Source organism: Aspergillus oryzae, chromosome 3 (genome assembly GCF_000184455.2).
Source record: "Aspergillus oryzae RIB40 DNA, chromosome 3".
Taxonomy (NCBI): domain Eukaryota; kingdom Fungi; phylum Ascomycota; class Eurotiomycetes; order Eurotiales; family Aspergillaceae; genus Aspergillus; species Aspergillus oryzae.
In genome coordinates, this window is record NC_036437.1 from 1894359 (window position 1) to 1913423 (window position 19065).

The 19065-nt window shown below is 49.6% G+C and overlaps 9 protein-coding genes across 9 annotated transcripts; 7 read left to right on the forward strand and 2 right to left on the reverse strand.

Moving 5' to 3' along the window:
• Positions 1 to 816, forward strand: AO090023000718 (uncharacterized protein; the record flags this gene model as incomplete). The annotated part of the gene is made up of 1 exon (XM_001821179.1): positions 1 to 816. One exon carries the CDS (start codon positions 1 to 3, stop codon positions 814 to 816), a length of 816 nt encoding a protein of 271 aa, XP_001821231.1.
• Positions 817 to 1509: 693 nt separating this feature from the next.
• AO090023000719 (uncharacterized protein) lies at positions 1510 to 2932 on the forward strand (the record flags this gene model as incomplete). The annotated part of the gene is made up of 4 exons (XM_001821180.3): positions 1510 to 1548; positions 1625 to 1726; positions 1782 to 1925; positions 1997 to 2932. 4 exons carry the CDS (start codon positions 1510 to 1512, stop codon positions 2930 to 2932), a joined length of 1221 nt encoding a protein of 406 aa, XP_001821232.1.
• Positions 2933 to 3603: 671 nt separating this feature from the next.
• Positions 3604 to 4397, forward strand: AO090023000720 (uncharacterized protein; the record flags this gene model as incomplete). The annotated part of the gene is made up of 3 exons (XM_023235730.1): positions 3604 to 3709; positions 3772 to 4113; positions 4351 to 4397. The coding sequence occupies 3 exons, from the start codon at positions 3604 to 3606 to the stop codon at positions 4395 to 4397; spliced, it is 495 nt and encodes a 164-aa protein (XP_023090725.1).
• A 2089-nt stretch (positions 4398 to 6486) lies between these two features.
• AO090023000721 (uncharacterized protein) lies at positions 6487 to 6912 on the forward strand (the record flags this gene model as incomplete). Its single annotated transcript, XM_023235731.1, has 2 exons — positions 6487 to 6818; positions 6864 to 6912. The coding sequence occupies 2 exons, from the start codon at positions 6487 to 6489 to the stop codon at positions 6910 to 6912; spliced, it is 381 nt and encodes a 126-aa protein (XP_023090726.1).
• A 2287-nt stretch (positions 6913 to 9199) lies between these two features.
• AO090023000722 (uncharacterized protein) lies at positions 9200 to 10454 on the forward strand (the record flags this gene model as incomplete). The annotated part of the gene is made up of 5 exons (XM_023235732.1): positions 9200 to 9494; positions 9629 to 9716; positions 9751 to 9820; positions 9886 to 9992; positions 10229 to 10454. The coding sequence occupies 5 exons, from the start codon at positions 9200 to 9202 to the stop codon at positions 10452 to 10454; spliced, it is 786 nt and encodes a 261-aa protein (XP_023090727.1).
• An 877-nt stretch (positions 10455 to 11331) lies between these two features.
• Positions 11332 to 12196, forward strand: med8 (RNA polymerase II mediator complex subunit MED8; the record flags this gene model as incomplete). The annotated part of the gene is made up of 2 exons (XM_001821184.3): positions 11332 to 11456; positions 11587 to 12196. 2 exons carry the CDS (start codon positions 11332 to 11334, stop codon positions 12194 to 12196), a joined length of 735 nt encoding a protein of 244 aa, XP_001821236.1.
• A 104-nt stretch (positions 12197 to 12300) lies between these two features.
• Positions 12301 to 13279, reverse strand: AO090023000724 (putative monosaccharide-P-dolichol utilization protein; the record flags this gene model as incomplete). Its single annotated transcript, XM_001821185.3, has 2 exons — positions 12301 to 12576; positions 12638 to 13279. The coding sequence occupies 2 exons, from the start codon at positions 13277 to 13279 to the stop codon at positions 12301 to 12303; spliced, it is 918 nt and encodes a 305-aa protein (XP_001821237.1).
• Positions 13280 to 13539: 260 nt separating this feature from the next.
• Positions 13540 to 15117, forward strand: cox10 (protoheme IX farnesyltransferase; the record flags this gene model as incomplete). The annotated part of the gene is made up of 1 exon (XM_001821186.3): positions 13540 to 15117. The coding sequence occupies one exon, from the start codon at positions 13540 to 13542 to the stop codon at positions 15115 to 15117; it is 1578 nt and encodes a 525-aa protein (XP_001821238.1).
• A 323-nt stretch (positions 15118 to 15440) lies between these two features.
• Positions 15441 to 18983, reverse strand: AO090023000726 (aspartate--tRNA ligase MSD1; the record flags this gene model as incomplete). The annotated part of the gene is made up of 4 exons (XM_023235734.1): positions 15441 to 16559; positions 16620 to 17339; positions 18105 to 18192; positions 18877 to 18983. 4 exons carry the CDS (start codon positions 18981 to 18983, stop codon positions 15441 to 15443), a joined length of 2034 nt encoding a protein of 677 aa, XP_023090728.1.
• Between the last annotated feature and the right edge of the window lie 82 nt (positions 18984 to 19065).

Here is a 19065-nt window from a genome sequence, read left to right on the forward strand (position 1 = left end):
ATGGCAAGCATTGTACAACGGCCCCTGAACCGCCTTCGCAAGAGCGACTCCTACAAACCCCTTCACGAACGGTTTGGAGATGTATCAATCTCAGCCCCGACTGAGGGGTCATGGAATCAACTCCAGAACCCTCGCCAATCTTCTCACAGAGGTTATGGTAATAACCTCGCCAGAGGCAATTCTACTAGGTCCTCACGGGAGCATTACGATACAGCCTCTGCTCCGGAGAATACTACTGCCCCAGCTAGGCAAAATTCCTTTTCCATGAGCACACTGAACCCTCGTCGTCTTTCGATGCGTTTGGCTCCACGGTCAAGACATTCCACCGAGGATCCAGACGAGAAGGAGCATCTGCACCACCCCGATCGAAGAACCGAGTTTGCCTACAAACCTATCCATCAAGACTACTCTACTGAGGTGGCTGAGAAAGCGGCTTCGCGGGTTCATGATTCGCCTCGTTTCCGATATATCCCAGCCGATGCACGGGCTGCAGCTGTCTCGCCTGGAAGCCACAGATACTCAACGAATTCGCAACATAATACGCAGTCCAACTACGCGGGGACCGAGGAGAGGGAAAATCGACCCAGACGACATCATCGGGATTCTCATTATGAGGACAAATACAATCACTACGTTGAACCCCACGAGAGATCTCACCGGCCATCTCGGACGGGATACAGAACTAGTGGCGAGTATAGCGAGTGGGCTATGGCAGCACAAATGAATGCGACTTCATCGGTGGAGAAGAAGAGAATTCGTGCTGCGAAGCGCATGACCATGACAATGGTACCTGATGCGGAAGACATTTATGGATAAAAGTCTATGTCTCTCTTTTTTTTTTTTTTTTTTTTTTTTTTTTTTTTTTTTTGAGATTTATCATTGCGATCATCGTGTCATGATGGTGTATATATCTGCGACCGTTATAGCGCGATGGGCATTTTCTGCGTTAGGGCTTTGCAAGGCGTTGGTGGTTGACTGAAATACTCCCACGAATACACGTATAATGAACAGCTTACGTGACTCCAGATCTGATATACCTACAATCTAGAACTGCTTTTGTTCAATAACATGAACATGGAATACGACTTGTAATCGGTGTTCAGAAGCATTCACGGCACTGACGTCAGTCTGACGATTAAGGAACATTTGATTCCGAATCCCTTCTGTTGAATATCCCATTGGCAGTCTCTGAGCCGGATCGGTAAAAAAAAGGGCAAACTCCTGGCTTCATGGAAGTTCTTGAAGTCTTGGAGTCTTGGAGTTAGGGCTCGGTGGGTATGAAGTCATGACCAGGAATTTCCCAAAAAGGAAGTTGCGATCAGTTCCAGGCGCACCTTCCCTCCATGACGACATGTTAACGCAGGGCTGCATTTCATCCTACACATAAATACTCTCTTCTCTTGTCTTAAATCCAACAGTTTCAGAAATTGAAGCTTTCTCTCCGGATCCACGTAAGACACTAAGACACCGATCTGAATCAAAGTCAGATACTACACTCGATTCGCAACAATGGCGGAACCGGTTGTTCAGCTCCAATGCGGAGTAAAGGTATAACAAAGTCTTTTTCTTAGTACTGTTCTTGCATATGCCAATTGCTAAATACTAACTGTTGTACTTTACTCAGAATGACCCATGGGGTAAGCAAGGAAAGAACTCGTTAGCTGGTCAGCTTTGGTCCAAGACCCCCAAGAATGGAGATGTAAAAGATGACCAAACATACTCTGAGGTATTTCGAGTGACCCATGTGGTACTGTGAAGGCATTGTCTCTGACAATCGATAGATGTGGATGGGCACATACCCGACTGTTCCTTCTCGGATCCTTTCAACAGGCGAGCTTCTCTCCGATTATCTGAAGAAGAACCCACAGCTTGTTGGGAAATCGGCGCTTGATAAGTATGGACCCGAGATTCCGTTCTTGCCGAAGGTGAGTCCTATACTCCGATAAAATATTGCCTGAGTCTCAGGAGAAGCTGAGTTAACGTAACAAACCACCAGATCCTCTCATTTAGTAAAGCGCTCCCTCTCCAAGTCCATCCAGACAAATCTCTAGCAGAGCAGCTTCACAAAGAAAATCCAGACCAGTTCAATGACCCAAACCACAAGCCCGAAATCGCAGTCGCGCTGTCCAATTTCGAGCTCTTTGCTGGTTTCAAGCCCCTCAGTGAAATCGAAGCGATCATGAAGCTTAAGCCAATTGAGCAATTAGTACCCTCCAATCAGCCATTCGACGATGATCTACTCCGGGAGCTCTGCAAGACGCTCCTCACTTTGCCTCCAATCGTTGTCTCGGAGATCATCCAGAGTCTTAAGGATCTCCCGGAAGGCCAGTTCGGAAAGCATCGTTATATCCCCGGAATGCTCGATCGACTTAGCAAGCAATATACTGAGTTCGATAACGGTAACCTGGTTGCCGCGCTACTGATGAACTACATGACTCTTGGACCTGGAGAGGCTGTCTGCGTACCTGCGGATAGTATGCATGCATATCTCTGTGGTGACATCGTTGAGTGTATGGCGCGGTCTGATAATGTGATTAATACGGGGTTCTGTCCGCGTGCAGAACGCGATAACGTCGATTTATTCTTGCGCGCGCTGACCTTCAAACCACATGGAGTGGACGAGGCTCTTTTGCCGCGGAGAAAGAGTGACAAGGGTGCCAATGGGAAATCGGATGAGTATGCGCCTCCTTTCAGTGAGTTTAACGTTTTGGCGACTAGTCTGGGAGCCGGAGAGCACGAAACACACAAGGCTATTTCAGGACCGAGTCTTTTATTTGTTACCAAAGGATCTGGGCGGTTAGAACTGTCTGAGGGCAAGTCTGTCAAGACGTTCGACCTGCAGGAGGGATATGTATACTTTGTTGGACAAGGAGTGAGCCTGGATCTCTCTACGGACAGGGGAATCGCTGTGTATCGACCATATGCCGAGTAAACAAAAGAATCTGAAGTATTTAAGTGTGAGACATGTTGGATGAGATGCTTTTCTCTGAGTACACCGGGGTCCATAGACGTTGAGGTTAGGTTTGGGGTCTAGCCCTCTAACAAAGCGTGGCGTATATTGAAATTATAGAATGAACCGACAGGCATGTCTTGATCTTGAACACACCCTATTTGAACATGTTTAGAATTCTAGAATGATAGAAACCAAGGTGGGATCTGCAACCAGTTACCCAGAATTTCCGAATTCTCCTCATTTGCACACATTAAAATAGATCAACTAATGCGGGTCCGATCCTTCAATTGCCGCTGATACGACAACCCGAGCGCTTGCAGCTCCGAAACCGAGCATCGACAGCCAATGATTCTGCAATCGCCGAAATCCTTCTATTTTTGGGGTTATTGCTTCTGTTACAGACTGGTGCTTGCTGGATACACTGCATATTGTCACGCTGGCTAGCCGCGACTCAACGCTGGAGCAGATGCCCTGACCGGAACTTAAAATGATCTCAAACAAGCTATCTTGAAACGAGGCTGGAGGTGAACTTGAGTTCTTAATGGGGGGTGTCTCCGCTCTTCTTGAACTGAACTCAACGGGAGGGGGGAAGCTCAAGTGTTTTTCTCTCGGCCAGCGATCCATTCCATCTTACCCCGCAAGCTTGCACCATGTTTCTCCCTCTCTGCCGAAGGTCACTGGTGACTCGCTCGAGTGACCCAGCCACCGATCAGATTATAATCGGGGTTGTTTTGGGTTGTGTCGCTGCTATTGCTAGTAAGTATAGCCTTTCTTCTCTACATACTCACCAGAAACATCTGTTGCTGACCCCGAACTAGTCACTGCGGGGATCTTGTTCTTTCTCCTCAAGAAACGAAGATGGGATCGCATCCGACAATACGAGGAGGACATGCTGGTCATGCAGGCACCGATGGGATATACGCCTCAGGGATGCCCTTCTGGTAGCCAGGGAATAGAACGACCACGACCCTACTCGTCAATGTATTCCTATAGTCAGCCACGAGAGCAAAACCATACCCACCCTCGTGGCAGACTGTCCAGGGACACCCCGCCACCAGCGTATACCACTATACCCGCCTATGACCCCTCGAAGTACCAGGCTATTAGTCAACTGCCGCCATCAGTTAAAATAAATCGACCGACCCAGGTGGACCCGGTCGGTATGTTCGAGGAAAGGCCATTCTCTTTCATTCGAGGAGTGGAGCAACAGTACACAGGCCCAGCAGAGACACAGAGAAGTTCATCTCAGGCAGAGCAGCGGGGACTGTCACTGGAAAGTTCTCGATCGATGAACTCGGATAGTAGCACCACCAATTTCTCTCGACCTTTAGAGGGGGCGCAATCACTTCGGCGACCAAAACCTGTGCTTTCGAGGTTGGTCACTAATTTTCATTAAGAAATGGCTTCGATTGCCAAGTGGGACGGATCTGTGGGTTTTGGTTAGCGTTGGGCTGGTAAATTGGGATTGGAATGGACAAATGGGTTAGTACGGCGTATGGTGTATGGTGGGCTTTTGCTTTTCCCTGTTTGCTTCGGGTCTCCGTTTCTTTTCTTTGAGGAAACGATGATATGGGTTCATAACAGTAACGAATTCTGTGTTCCTTTGCCATGGCATTAGGTATAATGATGAAATTGATGATAATCATGAAGCATGTCCCTTGTCGCTAGTGTATGGACTCAGATGATACTGTCTCGCTGTCATGGTACCCTGACGAATGCGATGTTCTGCTCCATGATCTAAGAAAAGAACTGATGGTCTGACTTTCCTTTGATCTGGTGCATAGTAGAAAGTATAATACGTTCCCTTTGAGGTCGAGTCCCTGTTAGTTAATGAGGGAGTCCGATGCTGAGGGGAAAGAAAGGGCGGAGGGGGACACCCTTTCTATTCTGATTCAAACGATTGCTCCTTATACTCAACGTCATGAATAGAGCAAACAAACCAAACAACCAGAGACAGCAAAGCCTTAGAGATAAGGACTTATCCCGACCAAAGAAGAATGCCATACCAAGATCTGTGGGATGGATCAGGTCCACTTGTCGAATGGAAGTAGCATGTTATTAACAACTTCCTTTCTGAGTCGTGGGAGAAAGGGCAATAACTGGACCATTATCGCTCCTAGTAGTATTTGAGATAGCCCACCTGCGGCAGTGAAAAGAATCCACAGTACTTCGTACAAGAGAAAGAGAAGAGTTGTAAAAAGTACTGGAGAGCTGGTGGACCTGTCTACTTAGTCTACAAGGTTGCGTACTTCTGAGGGGCACTCTCACAAGGTGTAAGATGACTCCATTAAGTCCGACTTATTACAGGGAGCTATCATTGAAGCTGGTGCTGGCGCTTGTGTGTTGTTGGCTACACTGTCTATCACTAGCACTTCTGGGCGTGACGTCCATGCCCATGTGCAGGGTTGCGTTCCTGACGGGTATTGGCAGTGGGACTAAGTAGACCACTCAAGAACAAATGAGACGGAGGTACAGAGAGAAAAAAATAAAAAATAAAACAGATAAATAGATGAACAAATAATAGCTAGCATTTTCATTAATTTGTACAAAAGGTAAGTAATAAAACGTTTTGAACGTGTGTCATAGTCTTTGGTAGTTTACAGGCCTTTGAAGCTATAGTACAATGGATGTCCGACAGGTATCTTGTCGAATAGGGTCTAATAATCTGTAACCACGACTTCTCGTAGTCAATGGGCTGCTGACCCTAGCAACTTTTGAACCACTAAGTCCAACGCTAAATAACTATAACTCGTAAAAGATATCTACCGCCGTTGGACAGCGATTGAGGCTACTCACAAGGATCAAGTAGTAGTAGTTGCCCAATCGGGATATTAGGGCAAGGATGTCAAGGATGAATTTGTCATCGGTCATTTGACGGGAAACTCCGCTTGGACGTTCATATCCTATCCAAACATCCCAAAGGGTCTAGTTGCAGCGCATTAACAATTCGTTTATCTTGGACGGGAGTTTATTATATTGGTTATCCCACGTCGTCTCCATCACGGCGCGTAGATAAGCTCGGTGGATGGTTCGGGTTCAACCGCGACGATCAACCGGGTGCTTGTTCTCGCGCCAGCCAACGACTTTTCTCCCTTCCCCTCTTTTAACCCCTCCGCAGCGGAAGGACATATGGTTCCGTGTGCAAATTAGTGTGTTGGTGTCTGTGGAGACGTTAAGTAAAGAGACTTTGGGTCCCTTGAACACAATGGGCCTCCTTTATTAACTCATCTGACACTTCGCCAGTCATAGGAATGGATGCCCTCCACCTTCCCTGTGAGGTGATGTTGCATCGCTTGCGCTCGCGGGGTCGACGCACCTATAAACGGCAAGGACTTGTACAACATCCTTGCTCCCAAGCCATAGCCGCTGTCCGGTCCCCTGTCTGCTCGCCAGTGTGATGTTGGCCATGAAGCGCCACGCCAAGCCAAGACCCACGCCGGTTTACATGACATCCATGTCGTGGTGGGCGACGGTAGACGCAAGATGACTGCGCCGTAATATTCACCCCTCGTTCGGCCCTATCTTCATGAGCTATGAAGCCGGGTGCTGGACCCGGTTGTCTTCCCTGTCATAGTCATGATCAGCCCAGCTTCCCAGAGCCAGTTACCATCGTCAGTCGCTGTGCCGTTTTCGAAGACCCCTCGGTGACCAAGGGAGATCGGTCTGTCGCTCTTCATCTACTGGTGCTCTGTCAACCTCCACTGGAAGGGGATAGAGGAGGGGCGAACCAAACTGCCGGGCCCAAGACGCGTCCCCTTCTCGCACCAAACTTGCCTTGGAACCCGCCCGTTGATGGTCTATCCTTCCGGAAGGCCTTTCCTCTGCCGCCAGTTCAGAGAGACATGCAGTTGTCATTCGACGGGCGGTATGTCGTCGAGGACGTATACTGATATATCATCATCCCATGCAGACTGGCGGTCTCCAGTAATTCCACATTTCCCGTCTTTTGCTCCGTTTAGTTACTCTTCGACCCCTCTTGACGACTTGGTAGAAGAGCGACACGCATAGCTTGCCAGTTTCAAGGCATGCGTCACGCACACTTTTGACAGAATCTTGTATGCTTTGAGCCACTCGTCATCAGCTGAAGCTCATACGCCACGCCTACCACGCATATGTGGGCAGGCTTCGTTTTATGAAAAGCCCTTGGAATATCATGACGGGTATTATTCAAAAATTAAGAAGAAAGCGGAAGCTCTCTTCGGAGCTGCACTCCCGCTGGGGCGATGTGGCTATCACGTATCCCAATGCAGGCTCCTGGAGTCAATATGAGCAGTCGCCTGTTGGAACGCCCAATTCGATACCCGTTAAAATGTTGGATCACTGTCGACGACATGGTTCTCTCGATTCGCTCGATCGCCATGGTCACACATCTGCTCTACCTTCGGGAAACTTCAAAGAGCGGACATCATCCACTGATTCAGCCATGACTATGCCGACGGGACACTACGACGCAAAACTACGAGGGCGATCGAAGAAAAAAGCGCCCCCTCCCAGTCCCATAGTAGGACATAAAGCCCACCCTACAGTGAGGGATGGGTTTGACGAATCCTCGGCTGATGAGGAAGAGGATTCCATATCCGGCCTTCATAGTCCAAAGGGACGATATCCACGAGACAGGTCTCGCACGGAATCCCGCGAGGACAGCGATGCCTATTCGCGCGCGTCCAAATCACCGCCGCTGTCGGTCACATCACGAATGCGTCACTTCAGTTTACGGAGCACTACGACCGAACCGACAGCATCTATACCAGCTACATCAAGCTCGAGACATACCAGTTATACGTCGTCTATCCCTTCGGTGCCGTCTGAAGACCCTCGACTAGGCCACCGACCTAGTCCCCGTGATACCAAGTTCATGCATCGGCCAAAGCCTGCACCGGTTGCAGAACAGGAGTTGGTGCCGTCCTACGATGATCTTTACGGATAGTGGATGTTCACTATATTGAATCCGAGAGAATGCTTTCGAGTTTCCTGTGCAAGAACAGGCTCCTGCGAATGACTGATACGTTAAGATACTATGAGTCACGAAAATCACCGATCTACCGATTTGGATATTTCTTTGCTTTTTTCTTGCATGCCTCGCCGCTTCTTTCTATTTCTATTTCTTTTTTCTTTTTCGGTGCCACCAGCGAGAAAGAACAAACTTGCATAGTGGCGTTATTATCTAATTCGTATCTCATGTGGGAGGCTTATTTTTTTTTCTTTTTCTTTTTCTTTTTTATCTTTGCTCCATATCAATCCGTTTTGACCAATTCCTACTAGTAGTCTATGAGCGATTTGATTTACCCTGTCTAAGACATCCAATGATGGTGAATTGCGCCCAACTGATGTTTGGCGCGAAGGGCAATTCGGTGGAGTATTCTCGGGGACTAGAAACTTGTATACGATTATTATTATTTTGTTATGATTTTTATGGCATCTAGTCACGGATAACTGGCGTCATTCCAATCATCTTTATTTTTTTTTCTATTACTTAATTTTATTTAAGTCTATCTTATTCATTTGTTATATTTTCTTTTAGTTGCGTTTCCTGATTTGGGGAGAAGGGCCAACGCAATGCAGGGACAGTGTGATTTGCGATTCTTCTAAGCGCCGAGTGCCAAAGAAACTGCAAATGGGCATCACAACAGTCGGAGGGATGTTCCGAAGCTCAAGAATTGCACTGTGCATCTTCGAAATGATCGTTCCGCCAATGACGATCGGCAGGAAACAAAAAGATGAGGGGTTCCAAAGGAGATCGACGAATGGGAAGCCTCAAGCGCAGAGGCGATGCGACCCTCTGCAGCAGCCGTCACAATCACAATCACTCGTCACCAATCCCTCGTCACGCCCATCACACGAACCACCTGTCACTGGGAAACGATCGCCGTTCCAGTTCCCGTCTTTTACAGGTACTCTTAGCGCCTGGCTGCACACTGCATGCTTGTTCAGTCTTGACTAGCTTGGGATGCTTGACAGCTTCCAAAGCACGATGATCGTACCACGGATGCTACTCTGTGCCTTATCAATCCCACAAAGGTACCGGAAGGGCCTCTCTCTCGGTGTCCAGTCATCGTGAAAGACTGCAACTTCACTCATCTCGTCATTCTCTGCTTCCCGCACCGAACAATCGAGGTGCTTCCCCTCCCTTTTCATCCACGTCGGGTCCGCAGGTGCGCTGAGTATTAAATGCCAGCACTGCGGACAAGCTTTGCTTCTTGGCTGTCATAGTGCAGGCAGTATCTGAAGAATACATCCAACACCAACATGCTCGGCTCCTGGGGCCTAGTTCCAAGATCTACGTCTGTATGGGCGGCAGCTTTAATCATCCTCTGCCAATTAGTCCCGCTGGCCGTGGCGTTGCGGACAGCACCAGGATCGCCATGTGCAAACGTTTGCAATAAGCAATCGACCAATACAACGGGATCCGAGATTACCTGTTTAGATACGGACTTTACTTCCACCAGCAAAGGGTCTCAGTTCAAGCAGTGCGTCGACTGTCAGTTGCGAAGTACTTACAGTGACCCATCTTCCGGGGAGACGGATGTGGACTGGGGACTTTGTAAGTATACACCGGCTCCGCCTGTTGGGTGTTCTCTAACCATCCGAGCTTTGCAGACAACCTTCGTTATACTTTTACCTCCTGTGTCTATGGCTTCCCTAAGAGTGTGAGCAATATCTCCACGCAGTGCACAGTGAATTGCCAGCCGTTGGACAGAGCCCTAGAGTTTGATCTGGCAGACCCGGGTGCGAACAACTTTTACACCTGGTGTGGCACTACAACGTTTGCCGACAATCTCATTACCCAATGCGAACAGTGCTACAATTTCACACTCACCCAGACCCAGGATCCAACAAATGGTCAATCGCAGGTTTTCATGGCAAACTGTGCGTTAGATCCCCCCCATCTTTCCGAATAACATGCGTAGCTGACCTGAACCCTTGAATCGCAGTTCTTGAAGCGCTGCGTTATAACTGCCATTTTCGAACACCTACGGGCTTCGCATTCCCTATTAGCCCAACGAGGATCTTCAGCGAGTCGCTGTTACCATCCTCAACGGTAGACCTTATCAACCCAACCTCGACCGGTGGTCCTGGGGTAAACTTGGCTCTGGTGATCGCACTCCCGGTCCTGGGATTCGTGATTCTGCTGTGTGCACTTTCCATATGCTGCTTCTTCTTCATTCGGTGGCGTCGCCGAAAGGCCCGAAAGCACCGACAATCCAGCCACCTCCATGCCCGGTGGAACGATACCGGGATCAGTACCCCGTGGGCGAACTACCACGAAATGTACAGACCCACCATGTATCAGCAGGGTCACGGGCAGCACCAGCAGCAGCAGGGTTTCAGCTTCGTCGACAATGATGGACAATATCGCGATGTGGGCTATTCCAAGAATCTCACCGAGGTAACCGCGTCCGCTGTCGCAAGCCCGCCCCTGAACCTTTCCCCAGACGGAGAAAAACAGAAAAACCCCGAGCACCCAGAGTACTTCGGCCAGGACTCCAAGCAGAAGCGGTAATAATGACTACAGTCATAAGATCGGTTCATGCAAAGGGTCCTCTCGGGCCGATAAACGACATATGGTTTCGTGCATGTTCGTAGTTTCGATACCAGCCGTCTGCGTTGGCGTTTTGCATGTCGTTATGTTTGATGAAGAGATGTGTGCTCATCGCGATATACCCCTCCATTCCTTAATCATTCAGCGAATAATATCTGCCCGCTTTGTATTCCTCTACGATGGAAGTCGGCTTTCATCTCATGTCATATATCATAGTCGGAAAAACATATCAAAATCCACACACAGAAAGAACAAGAAAGTAAACAGAAAAATCTCACGGCCGAAGCAACAGAATATATACACCAAACCCCCCACCCACCGAGACGAGCCAAACTCCGAAGGATGCAAGTCTCTAAAAATAAACACGGCTTAGCGAGAGAGGAGATTGGACCGACAGGCGTCTAAAAGTTTCATGTCCCCCGGCCAAGCTCCAATCACCCCCATGCAAACCCGATAATGATAATAATAGAACTCTGCAGGATTCTTCACCGGCGAATTTAGCCAGTGTCTAAGATTGGTTATAGCATTATTCAGAAGGGGCTCGTGGGTAGTTATGAACTTGAGTTGTACATAGATAGGAGTGGACTGCATATCGTATCTACTTCGGTGGTGGGCGATTACGGTACTGACTGGCTGACCCCAAGCAACCCAATCCGTGGAGAGAGGGAGGGAGAAAAAACATACACTAAACCCGATCAAGCGATAGCATCTAATCTCCGCCATCGTTGGATTGATCTCCAAATCGCATCCAACAATTCCTCCCGGCCTCCAACCACGCCATTAAACAACCAAATTAAAGCACCAATAGCACCCCAAACAACAAAGAGAAAAAGGGAAAATGGCCACCCCAACGCAAGAACAGCTGAAAACCCTCGAACAATCCCGCCAGCGACTGGTCCAGCTCACGCGCTCGCTGGCGTCCCTAATCACAAGTCTAAATCAAAGTGATCCTCTGCCATCTTGGTACGTCTATACCCTACAGTTCCAACCAGTCCCTTATTATCTGTTTAATTGGTCATACAGTCAATTCTACTAATAATAAATGAATGTGCGAGATATGTCGTAATGAAGCTAATTTATGTTAAAAAAAAAGGTCCTCTCTCCAATCCCAAGCCAGCATCATCTCAAACAACCTCCTCAGCGTCTCTGACCACCTCTCGGACAACCGTGATCTCCTTACTTCCCTCGTCGCATACCCGGGCCCCGACTATCCGGGCCGTACACAGGCCAACACCCTCGAACAGCTTCTTCGGACGAAACTCGACCCCCGCGTCGAGGACTGGGTTGCGCGCGGTCGCAAGGCGGGCGCGTCTGCGCTAGAGGATAAATCGGGGCTGGCGGAGGCGGAGCTGGCGGAATTGTGGGATTGGGCACCCGTGGAGGCGAATCAGGAGGCGAGGCGGAGGAACTGGGGTGGGAATTTTACGCTCGAGGAGAGGGAGATGGGGGTGCAGAATGTTGTTACGGGGTTGGCGAGGGTGTTGGAGGATGAGGGGAGTGAGAGTGAGGATGAGGAGGAAGGGGAGGAGGATGAGATGGAGATTGTGGGTGTTAGAAGGCAGTCGGCTGGGGCTGGGTTTGAATTTGATATTGCGCCTGCTTCGGCTGCGCAGCATCAGCAGCAGAAGTTTGTGGAGCCTGCCGTGCCGTTGGAGGATATTTTGAGGTTTATGACTACAGGGGCGGAGCCGGGGAAGAGGTGATTCTGGGATGTTACGAAGGAATGCAGGATAGAACATTTCGTGAAGGAAATGTATTACGTTGTATCATTAAAACTGCGTACTGAGGAAAGTAATCGATAAAGAAACTAACCGCGGCGTCGCGTAGTGGGGGTCTTTCCAGACGGCTTAGGAGAGGGAGATGCGCTCGAGGTCTGTGCAACAGGAGCCCTCTCTACTGGCTTGGGAGCTGCCTTCTTCGCTTTCTTGGGCTTTGTTGGTGCCTTCCAATAGTACACCATTTGGGTTGCCAGGATCACGTTCAGAGTGAAGCCAGCAATGAAGCCATACAGAATCAGCTTGTCGTCTACCTCCTGGAGGGTAGTGAAGATACGGGACAGAGAGCCGGCAAGGTAGTTGAAGACCTAGACCCACGTTAGTCGAGTTTCCAAACTGGTCAAGAATGAAAGAAAGCTTTGTACATACCGCAAAAGCACTCAACTGTCCAGTGCCTCCTTCGCGCCAAATGGTAATGATCTGGGGCAGCTTGCTCGCAACGCCTAGGGCACCAGCACCAGCCTGCAAAAGAGACATAGTCTGCGCGTCCACCAAAGTTTGATCGAAAAGCAAAGCGTACACACTGGCCGCAACAACGGCAATGAACGCCGCAGCCGCAGTTGATCGATCGGCGAAGGTCAACACCAAAACACCCACCACTACATCTTGTACGGCAATCAACGCGGTTTCGCCATAAGTGCTGAAAGGAAACTGGTTGCGCACACTGTACGACAGCGTGATGAGCAAGCTAGCAGTTTCGAGAGCGTACGACACAAAGGACACGCCGGCCGAGGAGCGAGATCCGATCAATTTCAGAATCTGGGGAACCTTCACGATAGCGCTGGCACCCACGATGGCAATTCCGAGTGCCTTGGAGATAGCAAGGGACGTGCAGGCAGGGTCTTTGGTGACATCGAGATCAACCAAAAGAGCGTTGTGGCAGGATGATCCGATCAGCGAGGTGACGGTATCGTGGACGGGTTCCGGCAGCGACGAGACGATCTGACGGAGGTAAGGCTGGAGAGGGGTGATGATATTTTGCTGGAGGGGTTCCATGATGGAAGCGGCCATGGTGAAATGATCTATTGTCAATATATAAGAGCAGAAAGACCGAGGACAGCTCGCTGTGGTGAGAATTGTAGGACGGAACTTTTTTTTTAAGAATGGACCGATTGATTGATAGCTGTCAGAACAACTGAACTGCGGTTATGGTCCCTACCGCCGGGCGAAGGAATTATTCTCCGTCGCGATAGGGCTCATCGGAATTCTGACCTCGTTCTATGAGGGTTCAATGACAGTTCAAACAGATCCTTCTTAATGTCCTTCTCACCATGATCCTCCTCCGCTCATCTTTCCGGAGGCTGGGATCGACTCGCGATCCGTCCCTCGTATGTTCACGATGCCTCATACGCAACAATCGTTCTCATCCGCCCTCCGCCCTCCGCAGCTTCCTGTCGTCCGCGCGATCACAGTCAAGTGTTGCAGATGATCAATCCTCTTCCGCCGTCCTCCAGAAGACGTATTTCTCTGCGAATCGAGGCATTGAGGGTACAGTGAGCAAGGATGGCATTTCCCCGTCGTTATCCACCACCAGTTCCGCGCAAGCGAATGCTGCCAATACCTCCAGAAGCGAAGGAGAGGCGGGGTCGGCCTCTATGCAATCAATTGAGTCGGAATTGCCCCATCGTCGAAGGAAACGTCTAAAGGAAGAGGCAGCTGGGAATAACGGAGCAGATCATGTTATTCCTCCAGATGCCTCGGCGCAGTTGTCGCACCTCTCAGCCACCCTCCCCAAAACCTCTATTCGACGTAAAATAGCCGCTTATCTTGCTCTCACGAAACCTCGTCTTTCAGTGTTGATCGTGCTGTCTACGACATCTGCCTATGGCATGTACCCTATCTCGTCTCTCCTTGCTCTCGACCCATCAATGACGCCGCTCCCGACTCTATCAACTTCTACACTTACTCTTCTTTACCTCACGGCGGGAACATTCCTTTCGTCCTGCAGTGCCAATACATTGAATATGATGTTCGAACCGAAATATGATGCACTGATGTCCCGGACACGGAACCGGCCCATCGTCCGCGGTCTCGTCTCCCGCCGTGCTGCCCTCCTGTTTGCCGTTGCTACAGCCGCCTCGGGTCTCGCTCTGCTCTACTTCGGCACGAACCCAACTGTGACTGGTCTGTCGGCCGCTAACATCTTCCTATACGCCTTCGTTTATACGCCATTGAAGCGTATACATGTGATCAATACCTGGGTCGGTGCTATTGTAGGAGGTATTCCTCCGCTCATGGGTTGGGTCGCAGCGGCAGGCCAGACAGCGACAACCGGCCACGACACATGGCGCGACATGCTCTTCAGCAAAGATAGCATTGGTGGCTGGTTGCTCGGAGGCATCTTATTCGCCTGGCAATTTCCCCATTTCAACGCCCTCTCCCATACTATCCGCGAGGAATACAAGAGAGCCGGATACAAAATGCTCTGCTGGGTTAATCCCGCTCGAAATGCCCGTGTCGCGTTGCGTTATTCTATCCTGATGTTCCCGATCTCCATTGGTCTTTGGTATGTTGGTGTTGTCGGCCACGGCTTCTTGGTAAGTAGCTCAATCGCCAACGGTTGGTTAGTGAAAGAAGCATATCATTTCTGGCAGCATCAAGGTGCCAATGGCACAGCCCGCGGTTTGTTCTGGGCCAGTATCTGGCAACTTCCCATCCTGCTTGTCGGCGGTCTCGTTACAAAGAAGGGTCTATGGGACGGTGTCTGGAGAAACGCCTTCGGCCAACCTGAAGAAGACGAGGATGATTATCTCTACTATGACGACGAAGGTGAGGATGAAGAGACAGGAAATCAGATCGTATCTCAGTCAGCGTCTGTGGCTGGCTCCCGTCCTGCCAACGCTGCATAGTCACTCAGTGAGATTCCTCCACTCCTTGCCTTGGTTTCCTGTGTATTAGATTGATTCCCTTTTTGTACGGTGATGGCGTTTTGTATAACAGACATGGTTGCTCTTGACATCTCCGAACTGTAGGTATATATAGCCATGAATTTCCTTCGGTATCTTTCATTATTTCATCGATAGCTATTGGCCAAGTGGCCCAGAATGCCAATAGCTACGGGTATCTCGGAAACCACCTGAGAAGAGATCGGGTATCATATTTTACATCTATCTATAGTACAGACCCATCGTATATATACAGCTTCTAGCTAGTCGTAGCCGCGAGACCAAAATCACTCCTTGAGTTGAAGATGGTATGTTTCCAATGCCTCTTCAGTCATAACGCTAGGCGCCTTAACCATCGGGTCTTCTCCAACCTTGCCTATCTTCGGGAACGCAATAACGTCTCTCACAGATTCCTTACCCAGCATCACAGCGACAAGACGGTCGAACCCCAGCGCCAAACCAGCGTGCGGTGGGCACCCGGCTCGCAGAGCTTCTAGCAGGTGGGAAAAGTCCGCTAACCGCTCGGCGGGCATCTGGAGGATATCTCGGAGGATGAACTCCTGGACCGTAGCGTCGTGGATACGGCGACTGCCACCGCCGAGTTCGACGCCGTTGACGACGAGGTCATAGTGGTCGGCGACGACCTTTGTGGGGTCTGTTAGGAGGAGGTCGACGTCGGCGGCAGTCTTGGGGGCCGTGAAAGGGTGGTGCGTGGATGAGATTCCGGCCGCGCCTCCCTGGCCGGGCTCGGAGTCGCTGGAGGGAGAGAAGAGGGGGAAATCGACTATCCAGCGGAAGTCGAAGCCGGTAGGGGCAGGCTTGAATCCAGATGAGACAGCTGCGGAGTGGAGGGCGCGACGGAGGTCACCAATTGGAGTCGAGCCGCCGGAGAAAGGCGCTTTTTCACGGGCTTGAATTACGATGAGGTCGCCGTGGTCGAGCTCGAGTAGTTCTTCTAAGTACTCGGCGGCCTCGAAGCCAAACGGTTGCAAACCGCATAAGGGCTTCTTTGCGTCGTACACGAAAATGCCTGGGCCACCTTCTGGGTTGTTGTTGAACGGCACTCCGGCTGGAGAGTCAAGGAATTGAGAGATGAATTCGGACATAGCGGCGGGGTCATTCTCGTTGTTTTCGAGCTTGAAAACCTCAACTATAGGAAGGGTCAGGGGTGTAATCTTGCTGACAAGGTCCACCGGAAGAAGGTGCTCAATTCGCGAGATCTCCATTCCGAACCGAGTATCGGGCTTGTCGGAGCCATAGCGACTCATGGCGTCCTGGTAGGACATTCTTTGGAATGGGCCCGATGGCGCGGGGTCTTTCATCAAAGTTGACCACAGTCTGCGTATGATCCCTTCTACGGTCCGCATAACGTCCTCCCCAGTGGCAAAAGACATTTCCATATCGAGCTAGGTGATAGTTAGAAGTGTATACTAAAGATAAATTGGCAGGGTCCGGAGCGCTATTACCTGAGTAAATTCCGGCTGTCTGTCTGCACGAAGGTCTTCATCGCGGAAACACCGCGCGAACTGGAAATATCTTGGTATCCCGCTCGCCATCAAAATCTGCTTATACTGTTGCGGACTCTGAGGCAAAGCATATGCCAAGCCGCGCTTTCTGGTTGGCACAAGGAATTCACGAGCACCTTCGGGTGTCGACTTGAACAGAAGAGGCGTTTCGATTTCCACGAACGGTGGTCGACATTGTTCCAGCTCTTCTTTGCAGACATTGTGCACTTGAGCGCGGAATCGCAGTGCATCACGCAACTCACTGTCCGAACGCAACTGCAGGAATCGCTGCTTGGGGGGGAAAACAGTGTCGGACTTCATTATGATATCACTTGGAAAATCATTTAGTGTTCGAATATCATCAACTTGAATTTCCCAGGGATCGGTCTTCTCCATCTCGGAGCCTTTCGCCTGCTTCGCCTTGACCTTTCCTCGAACAGCAACGGGACTGTTTGCACGCACAGCTTTGAGCTTTTCTAAAGCACCGTTCTTGGCTAGCGAGACTAGCTGGATGCTATGCCTCATCGTTGGGTCTGTTAAGCGCACAAAGGCAAGCTTCTTGGATAGATCTTTACGTACTCCGAGATAGCCATGGAGTACCACTTCTTCATCTGGGGTAGCCTGAGAGAGAAATGATTCAAAGTCATATGTAGCAGCAGGAAATTCAACTGCATGGTTAATCTATTAGCTTCTCATATTGATCAAGATCAGGATATTGGGAGGATACAAGGTATAAGTACCAGCTTGTTTGTATTGTTCTAGGAACTGTGGGTGCTCCACTATAGTGTCACGCTGTTCACAAAGGATAGACCTTGTATGAAACAGACTTGGAGAATAAGTACGACCTTGAATACCTCCTCTCAATCCTGTTCTACTGCTGCGGAGATAGTTCGAGATCCCGATATACCTTGAGCAAAGGCGCGGAGTAACCCGCCCCGCTCTGCTCAATATCATAATTGAGTTAGATATCAAGATTTGGGGGAAACTGTTCAATCAAAAAGTAATGAAAGATTTTTACAAGTCCAATTCCTAACATTAATCCAAAGGTATTATGACCGAGAAAGATGGTAGATTAAAAAGAATAATCGCAAGATGTGGCAGAATCCTTCCGCCCAACCAACAGGGATTAGCGTCAGATGGCCCACTACATAAAAATCTCCGAAATTCCGCGTCTAATTTTCTTTCTCCATCCTTCCAAGTTTTGAATAGGTGAGATATACATTTTACTTCCTTCAGACCAATGCGCACAAATTGCTAACATATGATAGATGATGAAAGCCTAGCGTGTAATAGTTGATCTATCTCTTCTCATGGAACCTTGCGGCTCTCCTTTCGGGGCTTAAGGGCTGTTTGGATCCTGACGGAGGGAGGATGATAAAGGCGTTCGGCACAACACCTTGTTACTTCGACGGACGCGATGCAGGCATCTCTGATACAACACAATACTTGGCGGTGTTCTACTCTCACGAGCAAGTTGTGTGTGAATGACCCTGGAATGGCACTTGTCCTTGGACTGTGCCTTGATGACAGGGTTCTGCACATCGATGGCGTGATCCCAGTTACTTATATTGCTTATATACCTATGTACCATTCGAGTACTATACAATATGAACATGTTCAAAACCTAAATATCCGGCCATATCTTCAGATGTAATCCCTCTTAGTTAACCTAACTTTGTAATTCGTGCAATCCAAGCTAAAGACTTGGTAGCGAGTAGGAGAAAGCTTCTCAGGGTCATTTACTGAGGAAAAGGGCACAGCAATAAAGCTCATCGATGTCTTATGCAAAGCTCAATGGTGAAATTTACCAGCTTGATATGTTTGACCGTTTAGGAAATAAGCTCCGCATCAAAGATTCTCCGTCGGTTTCTTATCGTCGGAGATCCGATTAAAAGTTACTGAATATCAGCCAGGCGCTTTCCCGTTCTGATTCGATTTTACAAACTTGCAGTCGCATATTTGCTTGCGATTGATCTATTTTGGCAATAATCTGGTCCGATGAGGCCGCACTTACGAACCCTACCTCGCGCGGCGCGCCTCCGCGTCCCAGTCGCTTCCCCGATCCGACAGTCAGTATGCAGCGTTCGTAACTATGTACGGACGGCCGAGACCCTGCAAAAGAGTGCATTACAGTCCAATGTCGGTCGTCCTGAGCTAAGGATTACGGCTAGTGGTGGCGTTGTCGGGCAGACAAGATGGATCACACAACAGCACATACGGAGGACGAAAGAGGCGGAGAAGGAATGGGCTGAGTTCGCCGAAGAGATCAAAGCTGGAAAGCGGAAGAACTTTGCGCAGCATCTCGAGGATAGAGGGCTTTTGCATGATGTTGTCGGGTAAGCTATTGTCAAGGAGCTATTGCTACTCTCAGCACCCGCTGGACGTTGCGACTGACTTGTTTCCGTCC